The sequence below is a fragment of the Pectinophora gossypiella genome, chromosome 17 (genome assembly GCF_024362695.1).
Source record: "Pectinophora gossypiella chromosome 17, ilPecGoss1.1, whole genome shotgun sequence".
Lineage (NCBI taxonomy): Eukaryota > Metazoa > Arthropoda > Insecta > Lepidoptera > Gelechiidae > Pectinophora > Pectinophora gossypiella.
The window spans coordinates 10,762,694-10,788,247 of record NC_065420.1 but is presented as its reverse complement, the minus strand read 5'-3'; the positions used below and the strand labels follow the sequence as shown (position 1 = coordinate 10,788,247).

Below are 25,554 nucleotides of genomic sequence, written 5' to 3'. Positions count from 1 at the left end.
ACATTAAAAGATTACCTTTCCCATAGTATGCCATTTGTCTGTCAAGTCACATAAATTACGAAGGCTTTGACTAATGGTTTTATTTACACGACTGCGAACGATTGTGCGCGAATGCGTAAACATTCCGACGTGATTCATAGTCTAATATTGATTTATGTTTGCTATACTCACAATCGAATATAGGCCAAGGTTTGTTGTGATCAGTTTTGTCTCTTATTTTTATGGTTAAATCGGTCCCGGTTACTGCCTACTGATGTAAGTAGGTGGTCGTTACATGAGCCATGTCAGGGGCCTTTGGCGGCTCAATACTAACCCTGACACCAGGGTCGATGAGGTTGGTATTTTACCTTACAACCCACACGACAAGGAGAAGATGTGTAAAAAGGCTTTACAAATTAATTCTCATCCAAAAATAACCGTATATATGTTTAACAAAGCTCAAGAATTTTTAACGTTAACTAACATTGAGTTAGTTGGCGAGGAGTGGATGTAACGTCTGCCTACCCCTTCAGAGATAAAGGCGTGATGCTCTGTTATGTAACATTCTTCTTCTTCTTATCGTGTGGGTTGTGTGTGAGGTGGAGTACCAGGCTCATTAACCTGACAACACACACACCAACACAACACAAATCTCTTTCTCTCTGCTCTGTTACATACATTAAAAACTTTCTGATACCCAATTAAAAATAATTAAAAATTGCATTTATTTGTCATTGTTAAAACTTGTACATATTATACTTGTCTTTGATGAGAGTGGAGGAAGCAAAGGTGGTGTGTCAGGATTGTAAGTGGAATTCCATGGTCTCTGCCTACCCCAACGGAAAATAGGCGTGATGTTATGTATTTCTATTTCATGTGACTCTGATAATCTTTACGAGCTATAATGTTGAGGTGTTTCGATTCGTTTTATGAGAAGTGTATACTTATTTTATTCGCTGGAGACCCTTTTCGCATAGTAGTGCATTTTTTAAATAGTGGTTATTGTATGCTGATGCTGTTTACACTAACAGCACAGTTTGATACGTGGAATTTCTGTAATATTGAACAATAAAATTTACTACGCAAGATTATAATCAAACTTAGGTATTTTATTGGAAAATATTCTCAAATAAATTAATGCGAGTGCAATATTTAGTTCATATGAATACATAGAACTGACCTATTTGATGTGAAAATGTTTTTTTTTTCATTTGTTTTGTTGGACGAGTGAATTTTATTTTCCACTAAAATAAAAACAAATTTCGATCAAAATGAATTTTAGCTTTGTTTATTCCGGGGATATTCAAACGAATCTTTTTATTTTTAGATTTCAAAATTGGAATGCTGGAGTAAATTGAAGTTGCTAATTTAAACAAAATATTTTTATTTCGTAGGCTACGCCGTAGCAAATGTCTACGGACGTAGCAGTATTTGACCTTTTGTAGCAACACGTTGGAATTCACGTCACACTTAGGCAGTGACAAAACCACGAATTCGAATGTATTCCACGTACAACCACTTGTCATTATGTCAAAAAGGTCCCTCCCCACTGATAACAACAAAAATAAAGTGTTCCTGTGGCTGAGATGGGCACTTGGCCCTAATGGGCTTGATCTACTCGGCACTTTACTTGTTATAAGTTGTCTGGAAAAGGTTTTTAGTACGTAAGTATTTGTTAGTGAAAAACAAAAAAGTTGGGTTAGGTCAGGTTAGGGTACGGGATGCAATCCCGACTGGAGATCGCAAATTCGAGAACCCGCAGGATTGAAAATATTAATCCCGCGAGATCCCGAAATTTTAGGAATCTCATTTAGTTTATAAAAAAAATGTAAAGTTAGGATGGCTGAAAACGATGAAAAATGCTTGTTTGTGATAATGAGGTTAATTAAAACAAAATATTTTTTGAAAGAAAACAAAAACCTTTGAATTTGTTAATGTCAGCGTCATCTATCGTAGAAAGTAAGTACTTAAGTACGAACCTAGAGGAGTTCGGTGGCGCAGCGGTTAACGCGCTCGGTCTGCGATTGTTGAAGTTAAGCAACTTTCGAAAAGGCCGGTCATAGGATGGGTGACCACAAAAAAGTTTTCATCTCGAGCTCCTTCGTGCTTCAGAAGGCACGTTAAGCCGTTGGTCCCGGCTGCATTAGCAGTCGTTAATAACCACCAATCCGTACTGGGCCCGCGTGGTGGTTTAAGGCCCGATCTTCCTATCCATCCATAGGGAAGGCCGGCCCAGCAGTGGGGAGTTAATGGGCTGGTGATGATGAAGTACGAACCTGAGTCTGTGACTATGCGACTGTTTAAAAGTAAAAGAAAAGATCTTCGTTAACAAAGATAAACTACAACATTCGTCCTAATTTACCTCACTATCAACTTTCTCAGAAGTATTTCTCGTTGCAAGGACGTGATCTTCCTCCCCACAAGAGAACCAGTACTCCCTCCTCCCACTCCCCCTTTTTCCTCCATCCTCTTTATTTACGACTTCCTAACTAAGTGTGTAGCTTCCGTTGATTTCCAAGACAAGCAGTGTTAATTAACACTGGTCGATATTGAAACGTAAAATATTGATGTTAAAGTGCATTTTAAATGAAGAAGTGTTTAGTTTTTTTAACACTGGTTTCCTTGCCGTGTAAGTGGACCTACTAGTTGTCTAAGGATACAAATATTTTTGTTAGGTAAAAAAATATCTTAGGTATTAAAAATATAGTCTAGTTTTGGAATAGTGTCAAATGAGGGACATTATAGGCTTTCTCCCCCAAAAAAATAAACATGGCGCTGCACAGATTTCTTCGTTTAACCTTTTTATTTCATACTCGTAGATAACAGACGTACATTTTCTATCTTTGTTTTTGAGTATCAATGATGACCCTTTTTATTACATCCAGGACGATTACACCTTCCACCCACTATTAATCTGATCAAAATAAAGAGAAGCAATATAGGTAGCAACACAATTATATACGTAATGTGATCCAAATGTCAAGCAATTATTACTTTTATACATGTTTCTGCTATTACCTTGTATTTTTGTGTACCTAATAATTATGGACCCGAGTGATTTTTATACATGTTTCTGCCATTACCTTGTATTTTTGTGTACCTAATAATTATGTACCCGAGTAATGAGAAAATAGGGAATTATCACATTATTACATCACAATTTTCTTTGAGGAAAGTCGCCTGGGAAGTCGCTCATTGTGAAAAAAGAACAGTCATATAACCGGTTCAGGAGTAGTTTCCGAAGCACGATAATTGCAAATCCACGCCTAGAGGTAATTAGCTACCGCTGAAGCCTCCTAACGCAAGAACTATAACGATAGTTCGTATAGCACCTTCCAAGTATTATCGACGGTAAGCCTCGTTAGTACAATTGACTTAACCTTTACTGAATATTCCAATCTTCACCTCAGAGAATTTAAACTAATTAATATAATCCACTATCGTATGGAACTGTCACGCGTCAGTGAATACTTCAGGATTGAAGAGAAATTATGTTTGAATTCAAGCCACGATCAAAGGAACAGTCAACAGACGCACAATCCTAAACAAACAGGCTGACAAAGTGGGAACAAATAATCTTGTAAAAGACATATCGGTTCTAGAATACTCTAGAGATACCGAAGGGACGCGATGTCGAGAAATATTTAGTCAATTCAGTTACTTTTTACTTAACGTCAAACAAGGAATGATGATAGAATTTGTACACCGTGATGTTATAGAAAAACATGAGAGAATATAGCACATTTTGTTGCATCTTTTTTTATTAAAATTACTGTCTTTTGAAGTCTGCTGCGTTTTGGGCGCTGTGCCTCAGTGTGGCGCGCTGGAGGAGATATTCTATAAATAATGGGCTGGTGTTGTTTTTATTGTTATTTTTTTTTATATTCCTATTTTGTATTTGTTGTATAAATTGGATTTGAATTATTATATTAAAATTACTTAATATATTAATTACCGAAATAGACAAAAAGAAAATGTTTTTAATTACCTTTAGTAATTTAGTGATAAACTTTTCATAATTATATTTTGGCCCTATTAAACTACCCTTGAAGTGGGTAGTCAAAATCAAAACTAAATTATGATATTCTGATCAATAAATTTATTAAAAACATTTCACATTTGATAGCTAGGGAAGAATGGAGAATGTTACACCGACAAGAGCGTGGCTTTTAAATTGGGTCGCGTACTAAGTTCAAGATAAATTATGAAATTCTGATTTCTAAATAAAGTAGGATCTAAAAGTGACGAAAACCAATTTCTTTTCTATTTAACTTATTTATGAATTTTAATCAAAAAAACGTAATAATAAGTCCAACATTTATCATGTTTTTCTATGACGACACTGTGTGCTTTTTCATACAATTTCCTAAGGGATTTCGTGTTTTGACGTTTAGTGAAAAGTAACTGATTTGACTAGTTGGAATCTAGCCTATTGGTGATTAAATTTTGACAGCTTGTACGCTTTCGAATAATTCTGATGCGCTTTCAGCTTTGTATAACATTTTGTCTTTACATAAAATTGAGTAATTTCCGACAGAAAGATAATATTGATTATTTCAACTTTTATAAACATCGTACCTAACTCAAGGTTTATTTTATACAGAATTCTGTTGGCGTTGTAAAAACAAACTACGATCTGAAAGACGAAGGTTCTGGAATGTCCCGGGGATGAAATGGTGAGGGAAAGCGGTCACGTACCGTTAAAATGCCAGTGAATTGATGTTCGTGACGAAATGAAAAGTACACAAGCACAAGTTGTATAATAGTAGCTTTCTAGCGAATTACTGCGATCGATAGGTACATTCTCAGTGCAATCACATGAGTATGCCGCCTTATTAGGGCACTCCTAGGATACGTAGTTACTTCTATCGTGTGGGTTGTAAGGTGAATTACCAACCTCATCGACCCTGGTGGCAAGGTTATTAATGAGGTTCCAAAGGCCCTTGACATGGATCATGTAATGATTACTCACTTACATCAGCAACCGGGACCAATAGTCTAACGTGCCTTCCGAAACACGGATTATCACACTTTCGTAGAATCAGGTGATCAGCTTGTATTGACCTGACCAAACTAGGGATCACAAAGTGATTTGCTTGCTAAAATTTATCCGACTGGGAATCGAAGATGGGACCTCTTCTGGACGACCTAGCTCGTCGCGCTTTCATAGCCTTGGCCGACGTTAGACAGCATTTGGCGGAATCCACATCATCGCAGTTTCAGCCCAAGACCGTTAAATATTCGGGCAACAAGTGCATAAAATGGGTCTCATCATCATCATCTTCATTATCATTACCAGCCGAACGACGCCCACTGATGGGCATAGGCCTCCCCTAAGGATTTTCACGACGATCGGTCCTGTGCTGCCCGCATCCAGCGGCCAAAATGGGCAAAAAAACACCTAAGCGCCTTTTTGAAAAATCAAATTCTCAAGTGATTTTCTTCGACAAAACTTCGATTTCATTCAATAAATTTCAATGCGGGTAAAAATTGAGACCACATTATTTCTTCATCACATCCAAATGTGACTTTTCAAAAAGGCACTTCGATATTCTTATCTGCATGTATACAAAGTAATACTCTATCTCGCTGTACACACGTGGACATTCGTTTGACAGCCGTTGACATCTATACAGAATAGCTTTCAGACAAATTGCAATCGTATCTCAACTCGACAGGGCGGAAACTAGATTGGCAAAGTCAATTGGCTCTCGCCAAAGCGTTTATTTTTGTATGTTCGATCTTTTGTTATGAACGATTCATATGAATCGAGTGCGGGGAATAAAATTCGTTAGTGATTCATTTGTGTTGATTCACATTCTCTTGTTCACATAACATCTCGGCATAGAGATCTATGCCGACCCCTTTAGAGATTGGCGTGAGTGGCGTGATGTAGATACATCTTTTCAGAAATTTTCCGTCATAATAGAACTGTAAATAATTAAAAAACACCATTAAAATATTCATGACTTTTCCGACAAAAAATTCCACTCAATATTAACTCAGAATCATGGTGTGAATCACCCCCCTTAGTATTCGTTACGATGTCAGTAAACAGAGTGTTACTGAAAAGTGCCCAATTCGACCAATTAATTAGTCACCAAACATTTATTAAGACTTGTTATACAAATTATACCTTAAGAAGATAAATAATATGGCGAGTTCTGTAGAGCGCGGTATCATAAAATATTAATGCTTATAATCGTTGGAAGATCAAAATATCGTAACCAAGTTTGTTAATTAACTTGTTTTTTGTAATATTAAACGGGTTTCTGTTGTGAAGTTTTTCCCTTATCAAATTACGAAGTAAAGTATAATTTATCGCCATTACTTATTAATTCGACCTGGTTTACCCTTGCCAATTTTTATACTTTATATTTGGTTTTCTTAAACCACATAAATCCAATGTAATAAATAGGAAATTACGGTACTCATCCAAAAAATCGACAAAACTTCACAATTTTTACCCGACATTGGCGAAGCAAAAAGAAGGGTTATGTGTTTGACCGCTATGTATGTATGCATGTATGTATGTATATAATTATGTATGTATGTGAGTATGCACGTCTGTTTTTTTAAGTTTAGAGAATATAATAAACGAAGAATACAGAAGTTTGACAGTTCTTAGTGAGTAGCTGTACCAAAAAACTACGGCGATTAATGATTTACATACTGCATAAATACATACATAGAATATGTACCTTATTATACTGTACTAGAGCCAACAATGCCGAGTACTGTGACCTCTCACTCTCTGCCAAAACCACGGTCTTGATTTATGATTTACAATAACTTTTTTATATATAACGTTTCACAAAATAAAACCCAGCGCTGTCACTACGATAAAAATGACAAATTGACTACTCGAGTCTCTGCCAATATTACAATAAATAAATATTTAGATAGAGCAAAACGGGAAGTCCTTCCTTATAATATGGCTGAGGTAGATATCCGCACAGAACAAATAATGACCCTTAGCCAAGTCGCAAACGAGTACGATATGATAATCGTAATCGTCCGCAGCTAGGCTAAGGCGATTATTAGTACTTATTAATAAATCTGTTTTTCATGTGTGCTTAGATGAAAAGTTATTATTTCTAATGTCTTTAATACCCCGATCAGCATTATTAGTAAGTCTAGTCTGCGTCTGCGTTTGCAAAACACTGGGATTTTTTTATTTATTTTAAAATTGGGTTTTAAGAAGCTTAAAACGCAATTTGGGACTGACAATAATTAAAAATTACTTGCATTTTCATGAATTTTGCGACAGGAAATTCCACTTGATATCGACTCAGAATCATGGTCTGAATCATCCTCCAAAGTTTTCTTTACGATGCCACTAACACCCGGTATAAGAAATAAATAATTTTATTTAATAATTTAAATTATTTTAAGGATAGCACCATCTATTGTCACCATTTCACACCAAAGTAATCGAATAAATGACAAATCACGGCATTTGTTTGCAAAACACTGGAACATTATCCCCACTAGTGCTATTAACGACTCACATTAGTCAGTTGCTATCCAAACTGGATATCGTGAGATCCCAACAGAGGCAGTGACATGTCTGAGGGCACAAATAAAGTACAGCAATATATAAACGTCGGCACTGCGATTTGAGAGTAGAGATGGGAATCATCTAGAAGCTTTACTAGGCAAGTGCAAAAGTAACAGTTACACAGTTAATATAGTATATAGGGTAACCCCACATCGAAGCAATTCCTCTAAATAACCAATATTGCTATTTGAAATTTGTTTGCATTGCACATTTACTTTTATATAGTCGTAAGACCGAATGTTCTTTTAAAATCCAAACCCTCTCGGCCTTACAAGGATATGTGCAAATATCAAATTGCAATATTGCTTTTTTAGATAAATTGCTTGATTGTGGCTTTTTTAACCGTGTATTACTAAACACAGAAAGCTCGGTGAGGTGTGGGTACTTAGTTCAACTTGCGATGGATGTACCTCTGACTACCCCAATTGGGATGCAATCGTGAGCTTATGTTATGTTACTGCTAAAAATAACATAACATAAATAGTCTACCTACATCCCCCTACTGTGTACAGGTCTCCCCTTATGTCACTTTATGTCATTCTCTTAACAATACTCTTATTTACTTCACTAAAACAGTTCCAAGATACTTACAAAAGTAACAGCATGGAAAGCCCTATCGGTCCCTATTAGACAGGGTGGTGGAGAAATCGACACGTCCTCGATAAATGTCTTCTAGTTTTAAATTTAGGTTGCTTCGTTCCGCTAGCGGTTCATGTTGATAAACTTTACCTATACCATAGAAGAACGGTGGGTAACTCCCCTGTAGGAGCCCGTTCTTAGTTTAAGACTGGACACCCACTTCTCTTAATATAGTTGATAAGGTAAGTTAATGAAAGATACGAGTGCAATATAAGACGATAATTATTCAGTTATTTAGTTTACAAGATAGAATTAAGGTAGAGTATCGCTTACGTTGAGATTAGTTATTACACTAAAGATTATTACTAAGTAAGTGAAATAGTCACGCAGCCTGAAAGTAGGTTGTGCATGACGTAGGTAAATTCTGTGCGGTTCGAGACCGTACATCCCCGCTCCCCACCATCGACTGAGCTAGATTTACCTCACCCCCTCGGTCTTACTTTAGTCTTCAATCGTATGGGCGTCAGACGTCACACATAGATGCGCGTGTACGATTACGTCAATGTATATGTGTAAAACGGAAAAGAGTTTTGTGTGAAGTATCCGGGGTGTGCCTATATACTATCTTCGTCAAACTTAAAAGACAAGCAATAGAATAAATAAGAATACTACGAATAGAACAGCCTCCGTGGTCTAGTGGTTAGAGCGTTAGGCTCACGATCTGGAGGTCCGGGTTCGATTCCCGATGGGGACATTGTCGAAATCACTTTGTGAGACTGTCCTTTGTTTGGTAAGGACTTTTCAGGCTTGAATCACCTGATTGTCCGAAAAAGTAAGATGATTCCGTGCTTCGGAGGGCACGTTAAGCCGTTGGTCCCGGCTATTAGCCGTAAAAACACCTCCACCAACCCGCAGTGGAGCAGCGTGGTGGAGTATGCTCCATACCCCCTCCGGTTGATTGAGGGGAGGCCTGTGCCCAGCAGTGGGACGTATATAGGCAGTTTATTTTATGTTATACTACGAATAGAACGGTAACGTACCGCCCCGCATCAATTCATATCGGGCGCGGACTTCACCCCCTCTGCTTTCAATGGCCGTCAGCCGCTAAAGAGTAAGGGGGACGCACGAACTGTTTGTCTCTCTCGCACTTACCCGTTAGGCGACAATACGTAATAATGAGATTTTTGTATGACGTGTCCGAGGTGTGCCGCTACTGAAGCAAACTTGATACTAACAAACCTTTTATATTGTCTGGACAAACTTTAGTGATCGATTGGATTGGTAGCTAAAGTTAAGTGAGTCTTTTATATACGGAGTATTAGTAACCGTACAAAAACTGAGGGGGACGATTCCGCTATGATTCTGAGTTCATATTAAGTGGGAATTTAAACGCAAAATTCATGAAAATTTTAGTGCTTTTCAAATTATTAGTTCTACACTTTTGCGACGGAAAATTCAATTTGTTAACTTAGAATCCTAAGCTGAATCATGCCCTCGCCACCTTCGGTGTAAATAACACACTGTATATTCTACTAGCTACCACGAATATATAGGTATCTAAACTTTCATAATAATACTGATGAAAACCAAATGAAATGCCGGACAAACTAGACACCTACGTTGTAATACATAAGAAGTAGTATGGCTATTTTCAAGCCATCAGATATGGCCGATGAAAAGCCCGGGCGTTGGTGTTGTCGAGCATCTTGCGATCTTATCTTGTTTCGACTTGAAACGTTCTCTCCTGTGCCCTGTTTGTCAATATTTACAAGTCCTGTATTACAAGAAGTTTTCTTGTAAAAAATTTCATTATTACAAGAATGTAGAGCTATTTATCAAAACTACACATATAAATTACATGTACTTATTGCTTAGTACTGTACTTATTTTTTAATAAAATAAATAATAATAAATAATAATGTTTACAATCCCTCTACTTTTTTTGATAAACGTAATTTACACGTACTTAGTTTGTGAGTAACTTGTAGCCTGTGATCGTGTAGACTTGTAAGTTTTGATAAACACGGCACTGGTCTTGTTGGACAGTTTTCGTACGACGTGTTTAAACGTGGGTACAATAAAAAAGAAAAGTAGAGTGCTCCTCTCGGCAATCATCGTAGTTCCGAATACAAACGATGCTAATTTTAATATTCATCAATTATTTGATTTATCGTGTGCCTGAATTTAAATTTAGAACTAACCTACTTTTTTGTTGTGTTGTTATTTTAACGCGGGAAATGAAAACAAACCAATTTTTTTTTTGTCTTGGTTTTTCCCGAAGGGCAACGCAAAGGGAACTGCCCGTACAGCCAAGTTTTATGTATTTTTTTCTTGATGACTAATGAAATGATGAAAAGTGATAACGATGAATGATGAAATCATACTCCGAACCCCAAATGAATTAACTCTAAAGTCTGCATATACGTAGTCGGTCCCAAAGTTCTGTCATATATGAAAATAGTGATAAAATAAAAAGTACCAATAAGTTTATAAAAATTTATATATCAATTTAAAGTATATTTATTAAGAAATGAAAATAACTTAAAATTATTCGAAATGACCTCCCTTGTTTTTAATAACTTCCCTCAAACGCCGCGGCCAGTCATCTATCGCAGCACGCACCATATTCATGTCTATTTCAGCGACGGCTTTAATTATGGCTGACTTCAGGCTCGCCAAATTTTTGTGGGGTTTAGCACAGACCTTGTTCTCTAAGACCTGTCAAATTTTATAATCCAGAGGATTAAGGTCCGGACTGAGGAATCCCAATCTTCGTGTCTAATAAAGTCAATTTTTTGATGGTCGAACCAGGCTTGAGTAGTTTTGGCTTTGTGTGCAGGCGCAGAATCCTGCTGGAACACGAAATGATGTCCTGAAAACAGCGTGTTGGGCAGATCTTTGACAAGCCGATTCAAAACCGTCTCTTGGTACACTTTTGCACTGGTTTTGACACCTTTTTCGCAGAAATGAACCTCCGTTGGCCCATAGTAAGACACCTAACCAGACCATCACTGAAGATGGATGATGCCCATGTTGAACCCGCGGAACTTTTTTTCCTGCTTCTTCAGAGTTCTCTGCGTACACTCTATCGTTTTGCTTATTGTTCTTTTCTTCTATACCAAAAATTTTTTCGTCTGTAAAAAGTATGTCACGGTGTCGGTTTCTCGCGTACCGTTTTAATAACAACCGGGATCTTTTGAGTCTAATTGCTTTCAGGCGGGCATTAAGTAAGTGTCCACTCTTTTTCTTGTATGCTCGCAACTTAAGGTCTTCGTTTAAAACCTTTTTGACTGTTTTTCTACTGACCCCCATCTGCAAAGCCATCAGTTTCTGTTTTCGGACAGGATTTCTTCGTATGCGCGCCTTTATCGCTTTGATCACTGCTGGTGTTCTTGCGGAGCGAGGCCGGCCAGTTCTTTTCTTGTCCTCAACACTTGAGACTTCATTATACCTATTTATGGTACGATACACAAACCTAAGTGTTATTTTCAAATTTTTGAGCAACTTGAAAATGGTACTCGGCGAGTGTCCACAGCGATGCAACGCTAAAATTGCGATTCGGTTTTCTTTCAAGGTCCACTCCATCGTAATAAATCACGGCAAATGATCATTTTTTTGTTTTAAAATAATTGTCAAACATTCAAAAATGGAACGCCATAAAATTTTTCTAAAAGCATGTTCGAAATTTAAAAATAATGTGCCTGTGACAGAACTTTGGGACCGACTACGTACTTTCGAGTTACGAAGCGGCTTCTTGACACTTGAAATTGGATTTTTCGATATAACAACACTATCGCGAAAGTTTCCCGACTATTTTAATGCGATTATTATAGTATTTAGATTATTCAATGAAGAAAGCAACCATGTCGTTCACGTTCCCGCCAAAAAGAACAAAACAACAATTGACTATTCAGTTCTAAATTCAAATTTTGCCATACCATAAATCAAATAATTGATGAACATGGAGATTATTCATTTGTTTTTGTAACTGCACGGATTGCATGAAGTGTCCGGACTGTAACTAAAGTAAAACTCAGAGGGGGTGAGGAAAATCTAGTTCGGCGCAGGGTACCAATTGGTGCGGTGCGGAGAGTAGCCGTTCTGTACGTAGTATTATATCTTATTCTATGCTTTGAGTAAATATCGCCATTGGAGCATATGGTGGCTGCATAAATGGCCCCAAGCTTGTCTAAATTGAATATTCACGCATGGATACATGTTGCAGTTGAGTGGGTACGGAATTTATGTAGACTTAATACCTCAGTCGCCAATGTTTACAACATGCCCGGGAAGATAAGCAGCTCAACGTGAGCTACTCATATACATGTGGGAATGAAAGATTATTATGAACGTGATGTGTTTGAAGTGAAGTTTATGAACGTGTCCTGGTGGGGTGTGAGAGAGAGAAGGAGGGGAAGGAAGATGGCGGTGGTTAGACATTAGAAGCGCGTGTTCTGGATTAGATTGATGGTGTTGTGTTAACTTTAGTTTTACTTTAAGGTATTTATTTCTTTGTTGCACCATCCCGCATCCAAGTTGTTTGTAAATGTTTATTTCGTTTTGGTGGTTGCCTGGAAGAAATTGCTCTAGAGCAATAAGGCCGCCCAAATCGTACTGTATTAATGTGTTATGTCTGATTGTTTAAATGTAGTTCTGTGCAATCTAAATATATAAAAGGAGAAACTGACTGACTGACATATCAACGCACAGTCTAAACGGCTAAAAGTAGGTACTTGAAATTTGGAAGGGACGTAGCTTAGGTACCGTAGAGGTGCACTAAGAAAGGAATTCCCGGAATTCCCACGGGAACGGGAATTAGCGGGAAAATCCTTTTGTATGAAAAATCTAAACCGCTTAAGTTAGACGCTTGAAATTTGGCATGCAGGTACCTTAGTTAACTTAAAGCTTAGTTGCAACAGGATATTGCAAAATTCCTACGGAAACGGGAGTTAGCTGGAAGAAACATTTGTATGAAAAAATGTAAATTGCATAAGTTAGATGCTTGAAATTGAATATGGGAGTGCACACACAAAGATCTCTCTAGTTAGTAAAGTATATTTGATTTGATTAATTTTTTTAAAAAGAAAAAGTAAATATAGGACTACGTTGAACTTCCAAGTGATTTTATTTTTATTCCACCACCCTACATACATACATAATAGTCACGACTATATCTCAACTGAGGAATTTAGAGATACATCCATCGCATGTTGAACTAAGTACCCACGCCTCGCCGAGCTTTCTGTTAGACCAACGTGATAGGTGGCGAGCCGTATCGCCGTCTATAATGGTCGACCCAACTGTGTTAGTGAAAACTGCACTTAAGCTAAATTAATAACTCATTGGTGCAAGTTCGATGCTGGTTTTATGCACTCAGTCCACGATAGAAGCATGATTATTAAAGTCAGTTACTTGTTACTACTAGTTGGAAATGCCTTTGTATGGATAGCCAATAACATATTCCAATACAAAGCTCGTACGTCACAGAGTAATAAAACTTTCATATTGGATTTGTTCCATATAAATATATCTCCTCTATAGTTTTTAACTGATTAAAAAATATGATGAGCCACATATGTGGGATAGAGCATGAAGGAAACGATTATTCTTTCTTTACCTTTGTTTATTTTATACGTTTAATATTTTTTTACGTTTTCTCTTATTTAAACAACCATCTGCCATTCACCTGTCATTCCGCAATCCTCTCTTCTCTCTCGCTCAATCGTCGCTCTCTCTTTCACACACCTTTACGTAACGTTTCATTCAGCCTACCATTCCTACACATATATAAGACGTTTCATGAAGCATTAGCTTGAAGGGTAGTACTTACAATTTACATACATACATACATACATAAACTCACGCCTATTTCCCACCGGAGTAAGCAGACACTAAGGAATTTTTGGAAGACATTTGCTCCGACCCTGGTTTCTCTTGCTTCCTCCACATTTATCAATCGTTTCATACACGCACGCCGGTTCAGAGTAGATCGTACAAAACCTTTCCTGAGGACATCTCCAATTTGGTCTATGTACGTCCTTCTTGGTCTTCCTCTGTCAGCCCTACCACCAACCTTCGCTTTATATACTGTTTTTGCGCGAATTTAGTTTTTCGAAATACTTTTTTAAAATGGAAAGAGGCCTTTGCCCAGCAGTGGGATCTTGTAGGCTTGATTACATTAGACAATATGTTGATACTGGTATGAGGACTTTTGCTAGTTCAATTGGAAGAACGTTCACTCTCATTATGAGATCACAGATTCGAATCCTAGCACAGGCATAAACCAATAACCCCAAACTCATACTGGGCTACCACACATTCTAACCATGTATTAAAAAAATGTAGTAATAAGGGTTTGAATAATAATAATTGATTTATGAGACTAGTGCCTCCAAACATACATAAATACAAACATAATTTAAGCTCACAACTATATCCAGTCAGTCAAACATCGCAAGATGAACGAAGTACTCACACTTCACCGAGCTTTCTGTTAGACGAAATAATAATAATGTTAATAGGCGGCGTATGGGCGGCAGACACACGTTGGGCGGGCGGCGCAGATGAAAATAGTACAGGCTGTTGCCCGCTCTAGGTCAAGAGGAATGGTCTGCGCTATTTTTTTATGTTGATATTGTATGGATTATATATATATATATATATATATATATATATATATATATATATATATATATATATATATATATATATATATATATAGAGGCATATACATTTCAAACGATGCAATTTTCGAACAAACTAAATATTAACTTTTTTTGACATGACTTATTATACCCCTGTATATAATAAGTTATGATAATAAATATAGAATAAAGATAATAAAACAAAACAAAAGAATAATGAATTTTGCAAAGGAAAATTCCACTTGATATTAACTCAGAATCATGGCCTGAATCATCCCCCTCAGTATTCGTTACGATGTCACTAACACCACCTGTACGTATTTTTACGGGGTGTAAGTGACAAAGGGTTGTAGAATTGAAAATAATTAAAAAAGAAATGCATTTTGCGACGGAAAATTACAATAATTAATTGGGAGTCTCATATCCCCATTTAAACGCGGTAAGAACCCGTTATTATGTGTTTTAATTAGGAAAATTACATTTGATATTAACTCAGAATCATGGTCTGAATCTTCCCCCTCAGTATACGTTACGTTGTGTATATTATTTACGCAAACCAGACCGCTTTTATTACTGGAGTGTGCTTATATGCAAAAATTTGAAATTTCTCTACATTTAGAACTCTAAAGGATACATTTTTAAATTAACATCTTTTCAACGAAGAATAGTTTAAAAATAACGTGAAAAAGGTTCGACGGTATATTTAGAAATGGAATTATGAAGTATGCAGCATCTGCACCATTAAAGAAGCATTTTTGAAGTCATTGTGGTCCTGTAGTACAATGGCTTGCATCTGATATGGGGAGCGCCGGTTTGATTACCGGTACCGACTTGCACCAATGAGTTATTAATTTATCTTAAGTGCAGTTTTCACTAACATAGTTGGGTCGACTATTAAAGACAGCGTTACGGCTCTTGCAGGGAGCTCGGTGAAGTCATCACCAGCCCATTAACGTCCCCACTGCTGGGGCACGGACCTTCCCTATGGATGGATAGGGAGATCGGGCCTTAAACCACCACGCGGGCCCAGTGCGGATTGGTGGTTATTAACGACTGCTAATGCAGCCGGGAGCAACGGCTTAACGTGCCTTCCGAAGCACGGAGGAGTTCGAGATGAAAACTCTTTTTTTTTGTGGTCACCCATCCTATGACCGGCCTTTGCGAAAGTTGCTTAACTTCAACAATCGCAGGCCGAGCGCGTTAACCGCTGCGCCACCGAGCCCCAGTGAGGTACTTAGTTCATAAGTAAGTAAGTACTTAGTTCATATTGCGATGAATGTACCTTTGACTACCCCAATTGGGATATTTATAGTCGTGAGTTTATGTTATGTAGTATTAAAATGATAGAAAACGTTATAAACATACTGGTCATAAAGAATAAAAGATGTTTACGTTGAATATAAATTTAGATAAATTCTACGACAGTCAGCCATGTTTGATTTCGAAGTGCAATTTGAACACGACTGAATTTTCCTTATATACTATCTGGAGGGGATGTAAACAAGTTCAGCAAGTAAACAAATTAAGCCCACTTCAAGGTGAATAAACAACTAACTTTTTACCGACTTCAAAAAATGAAGGTTTCGTCATAAGCATCGATCTTTATCTTAGATTGGTATTAATAAACTAATCTCAGCTGAGACTGCCCTCAAGATCATGCTCAAGTCCCTGTTTTTATATGAGAACTGTCACATTGACATGATCTTGAGGGCAGTCTCGAAGCTGAGATTAGTTTATTAATACCACCCTTAGTCCCAGCAATCATTGTATTTTCGAACAGAAACAAATGCTAATTTGCAGTTCATTCAAAAAGTCGAAAGACATCTGAATTTTTGTTCGACAAAACACGAGTTAAATTCAATTTTAAATTTGAATTTGGAACATTGAGAATTAAAAGCCTTGTAATACCGATTGTAAAATTACATTTATTTACACAAATTTGCGATGTTTTTCGATGACACGTGATTTCGATTCGAGTTTATTTAGAGCTATAATCCGATCTGACTTTTAAATAATCAAAATAAAATATTCAGTGCGCAACAATATTTTATTGTGTACGGCATGGATACCACGCAGATGAATATTTTGTATAAGTACCTGGAATCATTTTTAAAACTATTTATTTTACCGTGTACTGAATTTATATTGGACTAACTCTTTGTAAGCCTGGTTTGGTTAGGACCGCGGAATAGAAGGAAGACGTTGGAAGGGCTAAGGGAGCTGGCGCCATACAAGTATGAGCAAATAAATACGTATACAGGGTGTTAGTGACATCGTAACGAAAACTTTGAGGGGTGGTTCAGGCCATGATTCTGAGTTGATATCAAGTAGAAATTTCCGTCGCAAAAGTATGGATTGGAAAATAATTAAAAAGAAAAGAAAAATTTTCATGTATTTTTTGACAGGAAATTCCACTTGATATCAACTCAGAATCATGGTCTGAACCATCCCCCTCAGTATTCGTTACGGTGTCACTAACACCTATACCTACTTATATGGCTACCATATGTACTTGTACGGGGTGTAAGTGTCATCGTAACGAATACTGAGAGGGATGATTCATCTGATTATTCTGAGTTAATATCAAGTGGAATTTTCCATCGCAAAAGTATAGAATTGAAAATATTTAAAAAAAACTAAAAAAAACCATGAATTTTGCGACGGAAAATTACACTTGATTTTAACTCAGAATCATGGTCTGAATCAACCCCCTCAGTATTCGTTACGATGTCACTAACACCCAGTATAGAAGGTAATCTTGTGTATTATATATAAACTGGAGGGAAAGAAGTCACATATCGACTATCATACAAGGAGATCCATCTTTGCAGGAAAACTAAAAACCTTAAGATCAGATTTTTATAAAAAATAATACTTTTGTATGCTGTATCATACGAAAAGTAATGATAAAATTGAAAATTTAAAATATACATTACCGGTAGATAAAGGTGTCTATGGAATTTGAGAGGTAGTAAAGCTATTATATTTTTCTTTTTAAGCTAACTTTAGTTTATACTTTTTATTATCAGTGTTGTGTGCGTCTATAATTGGCAGGCATACCGGAACTTTTCCTACGTGTATTTTATATTGTGTGTTTGTGTATGTACTGCTGTTGATGTACCATAATAAATAAATAAATAAATAATCTGTTTGCAGGAGTAGTAAGTAGTAAAAGAAAGTGGGGTTAAACCGGCAACAGAGATTTTCATACAAAATGTATGTTAGTAACCCTGACACCAGGGTTAATGGGGTTGGTAATCCACCTCACAACCCACACGATAGAAGAAGAGGGCCTTTCCAACCTTTTTCTTCTATTCCGTGGTTAGTACATTGCAGGTTGATCACTCGATTGTCCGTAAGTATGATGATCCGTGCTTCGGAAGGCACTAACGAGCTGTTTTAGCCGTTCCAATTACTACATACTGATGTAAGAACATATCCGTTATATGAGTTATGTCAAGGTTCTTTGGCGGCTCAATAATAACCCTGACACCACCCTGAACCCTGGGGTTGACGAGGTTAGTAATCCACCTCGTAACCCACACAATAGAAGAAGATTTAATTTATATTTTTATTTTTCTACAAAACTGCATCTATGGATATACATTAGTTTATAAGTAGAGTTGTGATTGATTTAATTATTTTTTTTTAAATAGTTAACAAAAATAATGCTATTTACTGCACTCGTCAAAAAGCCCGCCCCTAACTATTTATATTTATATTCTACCTTACATACTAGCCAATCGATCCAAACTGGTATAAAGTAGCCTTCTTGGAGAAATGTTTTATCGGTATCGACCCACTAGGGTCGATTAATTGGTTGTACCGGGTGAGAGCCCTCAGCGCTCCCTATTTGTCCGGTCCAGTAGTTAATGTCATTTGCGGCAAATGTACAAAAATACGTCAAAAAAAATTGAGAAATATAGGTCAGTGTTCTCGAGATTAGTCCAAACCGAAAGACAGCTAATATTATTATTAGATGAGGAGAAGGACCACAATAATTTCTTCAACAACAGGAAAATATCATCCACAATAAAATAAATCAAAATAAAATAAATTCTCGATGGGAAAATTTAATTACGCTCGGGCGAAAATAAAATTAATTTTGCAAAATTGATAAAGAATTTCCCAACAACACTCTGGACGTTGGCCTGGGAATATTGTATATTGAATTTTTCAATATTCGAGTGAAATGTTTAAACTGTTTTTAAGTAATGTCTTTTTTTAATTCGATATACAGAGTTTTTTTAATAAAATTGTGCTATAAGTAATTTTATTGCAAAAATGTATACAAAAACATAAACAGCCTATATACTCAATCAACCGAAGCTCTCCATCACGCTGCTCCACTGCGGGTTGGCGGAGGTGTTTTACGGCTAATATCCAATGTCCTAACGTGCCCTCCGAAGCACGGAATCATCTCACTTTATTAGATCAGGTGATTCAAGCCTGCAATGTCCTTATCAAACCAAATACAAAGATTGATTGATTTCTACAATGTCCCCATCGGGAATCGAACCGGGACCTCCAGATCGTCATCCCAACGCTCTAACCACTAGACCACCGAGGCTGTTAAAATATATACTGTTGAAATTTAAAATTCAGTATTTTAATGTAACACCTGCAGTGCAGTGCTATTCTAGTGCAGCGTAAGGATTAAAAAAAAAAACATTCAATATTTTTAAATGTGATTACTTTTCTTACCCAGTATCGTTTCTTCGTCGCTGCCAAGGTTAGTGTTTTCCCAATGGATATTAAAATAAGAACAAAAAACTTCTTCAATCTTGTAAAAGAAATGCTAAGTATTTGATTTTTTTTATTTATAATTTATATTACAAAACCTAAAATGTCATTTTTCAATAGCATTTTTTTTTGACGTGACTTATTGTAGATTTGCCGCAGATGGCATTAACTTCTTGGCCGGACAAATGGGGAGCGCTGAAGGCTCTCACCCGGTACAACGTTTAAGACAACAGGCCTGAGGGTGCCTAGTTGGGCGCGAACCGATAAATATTTGAATAGCGATAAGCGCTGATTGAGGGAAATCGTCGATAACGCCGGCGGGGTCGGTATCGGGGTCCTGAAGTGTTTGGTGTCGCGAGCCGATTGGCTGCCTCTATGGCTAGATTTTTCAATAGCAAAACGTATTATTGTGTACATAATTAACACGTTCACTGTGTTTGAACCACTTATGTAGCAATAAATTTGAAACTCATAGTATATGTCCCATATGTGAGGCACTAGGGAAAATGAGAAAATCTGACGGGATGCTTTTAAGTTTCAATGTGTTTATCGAAAAACAACATAGCACATGAGAGGTCGATATCAAATTTTTTGTTACATAGTGGCCTAGATTCCTGCAGACACCTCCTAATTTTACTTTAAGTTATACCTGTCATTTTCTTATCCGCCGAAAAGGAAAGGGACAGATGATTGACAGCTCTTAGTTTTAGGAAGAATGAGTAAATTAATGAATAACCCGGGCGAATCAAAAAGGTATCTGGTATGCGAACCGTTTGACGTGTGCTGTCAACTTAATTCTGTCGGGGTATTAGCCAATGCAAAAAATTTTATAGGGTTATTTTAGATTGGTGCTTAAAATTTACATGTGTTCCATAAATTTTATGCTTGTCGATTACCCGTCCGTTTCCTTTTCGGTGGATAAGAAAATGACAGGTATAATCTCAAATTATATAAAATTCAAGTCCTCACTCGTGAAAAATTCCTTCGGACATAAAAGTATAACATTTTACAATGAACTTTATGACTAAAATAAGCCGGCGACAACCCTTCGTTTTGCATATTTTATTTCTGCGCGTCATAATTGTACGGATCCCTGTTGTTTCCAGTCCCACGGGTTCCAGAGGGTCGGTAAAATAAACATTAGCGGTCAAATCGGTTTTAACAAATACAATTATGTGTACATTTTGTGTCTTCAATGTGTCGTGTTCATAAATACGTTTTGTTAAAATTCAAATTTGATTTATTATTGAAATGATTTTATCTTGAAGAGATTAGGTGCTTTTTGTTGCTACTTTTCTAAGTTTATTTTTAATGTTTTGTATTTAGGGTAAAACAAACATAATCGGTTTTAACAAATGCAATTATGCGTACATTTTGTGTTTACAATGTGTCGTGTTGATAAATACGTTTTGTTAAAAGACAACTTTTATTTATTATTGAAATTTTTTTATCTTGAAGATATTAGGTGCATTTAATCGCTACTTTTCCAAGACTATTTTACTTTTTATTTTTAATCTTTTGTATTTTAGGGCTGTGTGTACCTTTCTTGGACATTTGTGATTACGGTAGGATTGAATGTTGATAGATGCTTTGATTTGAAGGAAATTAATTTAATTTGGTAACCGCAGCAGCGTGAAGGAACTGCGGCATATTAAGTATACATATAGTTTTAATATCTTCACTAGATACTAGTCGTAAACTGTAGAAATAAAGTGCTGGTTGTTTTTTCCACTTGTCAAGAACACCGTCGCATAAAAAGTAATAGAGTAATAAAGTTAGAAATTAGACCTTTTTAATATTTCAATCATTGTCAACACTAAACTAAAATAAAGATCTATTAAAGTTCCTGGGGCTAAGCTTTCTATGTAACATAGTTAAACGGGATTCGATTTTTGAAATTTGATAAAGAAAGAAATAAAAAAAAAAACTCACCAAAAGAAATGAGGCCGCTGTTAAGCATAGTGAGCTTGATGCTATTAGGTATGGACACCAGACTTGTGGTGCCCGTGGTCCGCAGGTCCTTCTTCTTTGGCTTCTTCTCCAAGTCATACCTGGTGGTAGACCTGGAGCGATGCTTCCTCTGGCTGGTAGCCACTGAGGTACCACGCTGCCCTGTTCTCGACGACATCTTACTCGAAAATAACTTCTATACACAATATATAATTTATTATTTGAAAACGGAAGCTTTCGCGGTAAAATTTTAATGGCACACCGTCATTTTTTATTAATTATTTTTACGACACTCTTTTTATTATAGAAATTTTCCACACACACTAGATTCTTGATTATATATTTTTGTAATAATATATTTTAATTCGAATATTAAAATTTAGTCTAACTAAATTCGACACTAAATAAGAAGCACAATATTTATCATATCAAAAAACATTTAAATATATACAATTTTATATACAATTTGACACTTATTAAATGAGAAAATAAAATGTTTATTTTTTAAAGTCTTGGTATCATAATTCGCGCATTATTTTGGTTTAGCCGCGGGTATCGCCACCTGAAAAGACAAAATTTTTGGTTAATAGCACATCATTATTTACATACACAATAGCGTTTAAGTTGGAGTGGGAGCGAATAAAAAACATAGAACGAAGCTTTTTTATTCATTTCTATCAAGTTGGATTGTTGTGCTAGGTAGTATAATACGTCGTTTAGTGATCTGAGTATCTGTTACACAGATACGTTTAATTTGCTGTTATTTTTGTACCTGTCAATGTCGTAAGTTGATCGATTATTTTAAGATTATTTTTTGCAATTATATTGGCAACATTGACATTGACAGACCGGATAGATAACTGACATCATATAGTACGAGGGCTTTTTGGCGGGAAACGGGAACGGGACAGTTGCTTTCTTCATTGAATAATCTAAATAATTAATACGAAGTGGTGTTTTGTGGTTAATGATCGCATTAAGTTAGTCGGAAGACATTCGCGAGTGTTATTATATCGGAGTATTCAATAAACAAAGTGTGTCTGCCTATTTTCGCTTCGTGCCAGGAAGCCGCTTCATAACTCGAAAGTTTATGCGGACTTTTGAGTTAATTCGTTTGGGGTTCGGAGTAGGAGTCTACTCCGAGGGTGGGGGCTTAGGTTTCATCATCATCATCTTTCATCATTTCATGAATCATCAAGAAAAAAAATACGTAAGACATGGCTGTATGGGTATAGTTCCCTTTGCCTTACCCTTCGGGGAAAACCAAAACAAAAAAGAAATCATATAGTACGATCGATTGAAGAATAAATCCGAGTTAATCGACGAATCCCTTGTTTCATTTCTGAGTTGAGGACTACGTCCTTCAGTTATACTCAATTGTATAAAAATATTTTATGTAATTTTTTTTAAAAAAACGTCTAGGGCCCTGTGCCGAGGTTTTTCTTGCAGCTTCTTATCCCCGGCTATACAGGTTGTGAGAAGCTGCAGTAGTTTTAGGCGAATGAGACGTTCGTTATGTAAAAATTGACGATTCAAAGTGTAACTATGTTACCAACTGAATAAAGATATCTTTGAATTTGTATTTGTTAGTAAAACATAACGCAACATTACGCCTGTAGGCAGAGGTGTATGTTATATATACACCTCTATATATATACACACCTCACCTCTGCCCTCTCCTCGCCAGCTGTGTTCAAGTAATAAGGGGCGAACCCGCCAGTAACCGGCTACAAATCTTGGTAAACACGTGATAACAATTTTGTACATTCCAAACATGAATTCAAACTCATAAAGTCGAATTCAGTGGTTAATAAAATAAAAATATCTCTATTTCTCTCTCAACAACATACAGGTGAGTAATAGAAGTACTTAAAACAAGATTTCATTAATGTGAGTGAAAGATCTGCGAAAAGAGTGAATGGGCGGTAATATTATAATTCATCATCATCATTACCAGCCCATTAACGTCCCCACTGCTGGGGCACGGGCCTTCCTTATGGATGGATAGGGAGATCGGGCCTTAAACCATCACGCGGGCCGAGTGCGGATTGGTGGTTATTAACGACTGCTAATGCAGCCGGGACCAACGGCTTAACGTGCCTTCCGAAGCACGGAGGAGCTCGAGATGAAAACTTCTATTCTAATTATAACGGCCTCCGTGGTCCAGTGGTTGAGCGTTGGGCTCACGATCCGGAGGTCCCGGGTTCGATTCCCGGTGGGGACATATCACAAAAATTACTTTGTGGTCCCTAGTTTGGTTAGGACATTACTGGCTGATCACCAGATTGTCCGAAAGTAAGACGATCCGTGCTTCGGAAGGCACGTTAAGCCGTTGGTCCCGGTTACTACTTACTGTGTAAGTACGTAGTCGTTATAAATGAGTCATGTCAGGGGCCTTTGGCGGCTCAATAGTAACCCTGACACCAGGGTTTATGAGGTTGGTAATTCGCCTCACAACCCACACGATAGAAGAAGAAGAAGAATTCTAATTATATTTATGGTCCATCAATTCCATTATATATAGATATAATGAAATTATATATGTATAGATATAATGGAATCATCGCTATTTATAATGAAATATATAGAGATAGGAGACTTTGTGCAATAAAAGGTAAAGTTTTACAAAAACAACTAAGTTGTTTTGACAAAATGTAATCCACGTGTGGCTAATTCATTATGAACAGGGGAGTAATTATTTGCGTAATAATTTCGTAATTTGGAACTGTGACACTATTATCGTATATTAATTATCTACGTTGTGTGTTATAATTTAATTAACTCCATAAACAGGCTGAATACTATTGTGTCTACGGATGATTTGCTAAGTATGCCTAGAGGATGATAGTGACATCGTAAGAATACTGAGGACGATGATTCCGGTCATTGATTCTATGTTAATATCATGTAGAATCTGCCGTCGCATAATTCATGCTTTTTGTATGTTTTTTTTTTTTATTATTTTCATACAGGCTAGTAGTATAGTATATAATTAAATACATAAATAATGAGGTGTATTAAAAAGTACATTTTACAGTAGTAATAACTTCAACAAAGCATTAAAATGTATCCCCGAAGGGGGGGGGAGACATAATTTTATAGTATACACGCCAGTTACAAATCGGTTACTTTTTATTAAACGTCAAAACAGGAAATTACTATAGAATTTGTATGAAAAAGCAACCTGTGACGTCATAGAAAAACGTGAAAAAATGTCGCAATTATTTATATGTTTCTTTATTAAAATTCATAAATAACTTAAATATTTATTTATTTATTTTATTTTATTTTATTTGGGTAGTTTACAGCTTTTTTTTACAAAATGAATACTTATAAATACTAACAAATGGCAATGAAAAGCTACCACAAGTGAACATAAAACATTTTAAAATGTCCATACAGACTCAGATACAGCCAGAAATTAAATTAGGTTCCTTGGTCAGCAAGGTTTTTACACTTTGAACGCGACTGCTAAATAGGTCAAAGCGAGTATCAGTATTAAGCTTGTTAACTAATCTTAATGTTCTAGGTAAGAAGCTATTGATTCTATAATTAGTGCGACAAGGAGGAACGTGAAGTAAAGTATTATGTCGCAAAATTCTATTAAGGACTCTAAGATTGATCATACTGAGGAGATCAATACAGTAATTTTATTTTTTTAGAGAAAATAAATCATTTTTTGTCACCTTTAGATGTGTCTTTATTTATTTATCAGAATTTCGTAATTTATCTTTGACCTAGGAAACTACAAACTTCGCACAAGTGCTTAACGGTCAAGGACATCATGAGGACAGCCATATTCTTGAGAGAGTTTTCCGAATTCATGTTTAAATTGGATCATAAATGATTATCACGTGCTCAGCGGTGCAGGAAAACACCCGTGAGGAAACTCACATACCCGAGAAATGCGTTTTGGAGGTATGTGATCTAACTTGTATTGGCTAGTTTTCCCTTCGCGGTTTATAAGGTCAGACAGACTGTCTCATTTGTAAAAAACCGGACCTGTCAAATCTTCAGGTTAGGTAAGCGGACTCTGTGAAAACGGGAAACTTAGCGCGATGATTCCGGTATTGGCAAAATGCACCTGTCGATGACGTG

The 25,554-nt window shown here is 36.5% G+C and overlaps 1 protein-coding gene across 4 annotated transcripts in view; it reads right to left on the bottom strand.

The window, feature by feature from the left end:
* Positions 1 to 25,554, bottom strand: part of LOC126374161 (receptor-type tyrosine-protein phosphatase kappa) — a 249,698-nt gene that overhangs the window by 98,146 nt on the left and 125,998 nt on the right. For all 4 annotated transcript variants that reach the window (XM_050020632.1, XM_050020636.1, XM_050020633.1 and 1 more), the window contains one exon: positions 21,439 to 22,018. In XM_050020632.1, the coding sequence (XP_049876589.1) occupies positions 21,439 to 21,634 (196 nt within the window). In that variant the 5' untranslated portion in view covers positions 21,635 to 22,018. The remainder of the gene's footprint in view (positions 1 to 21,438; positions 22,019 to 25,554) is intronic.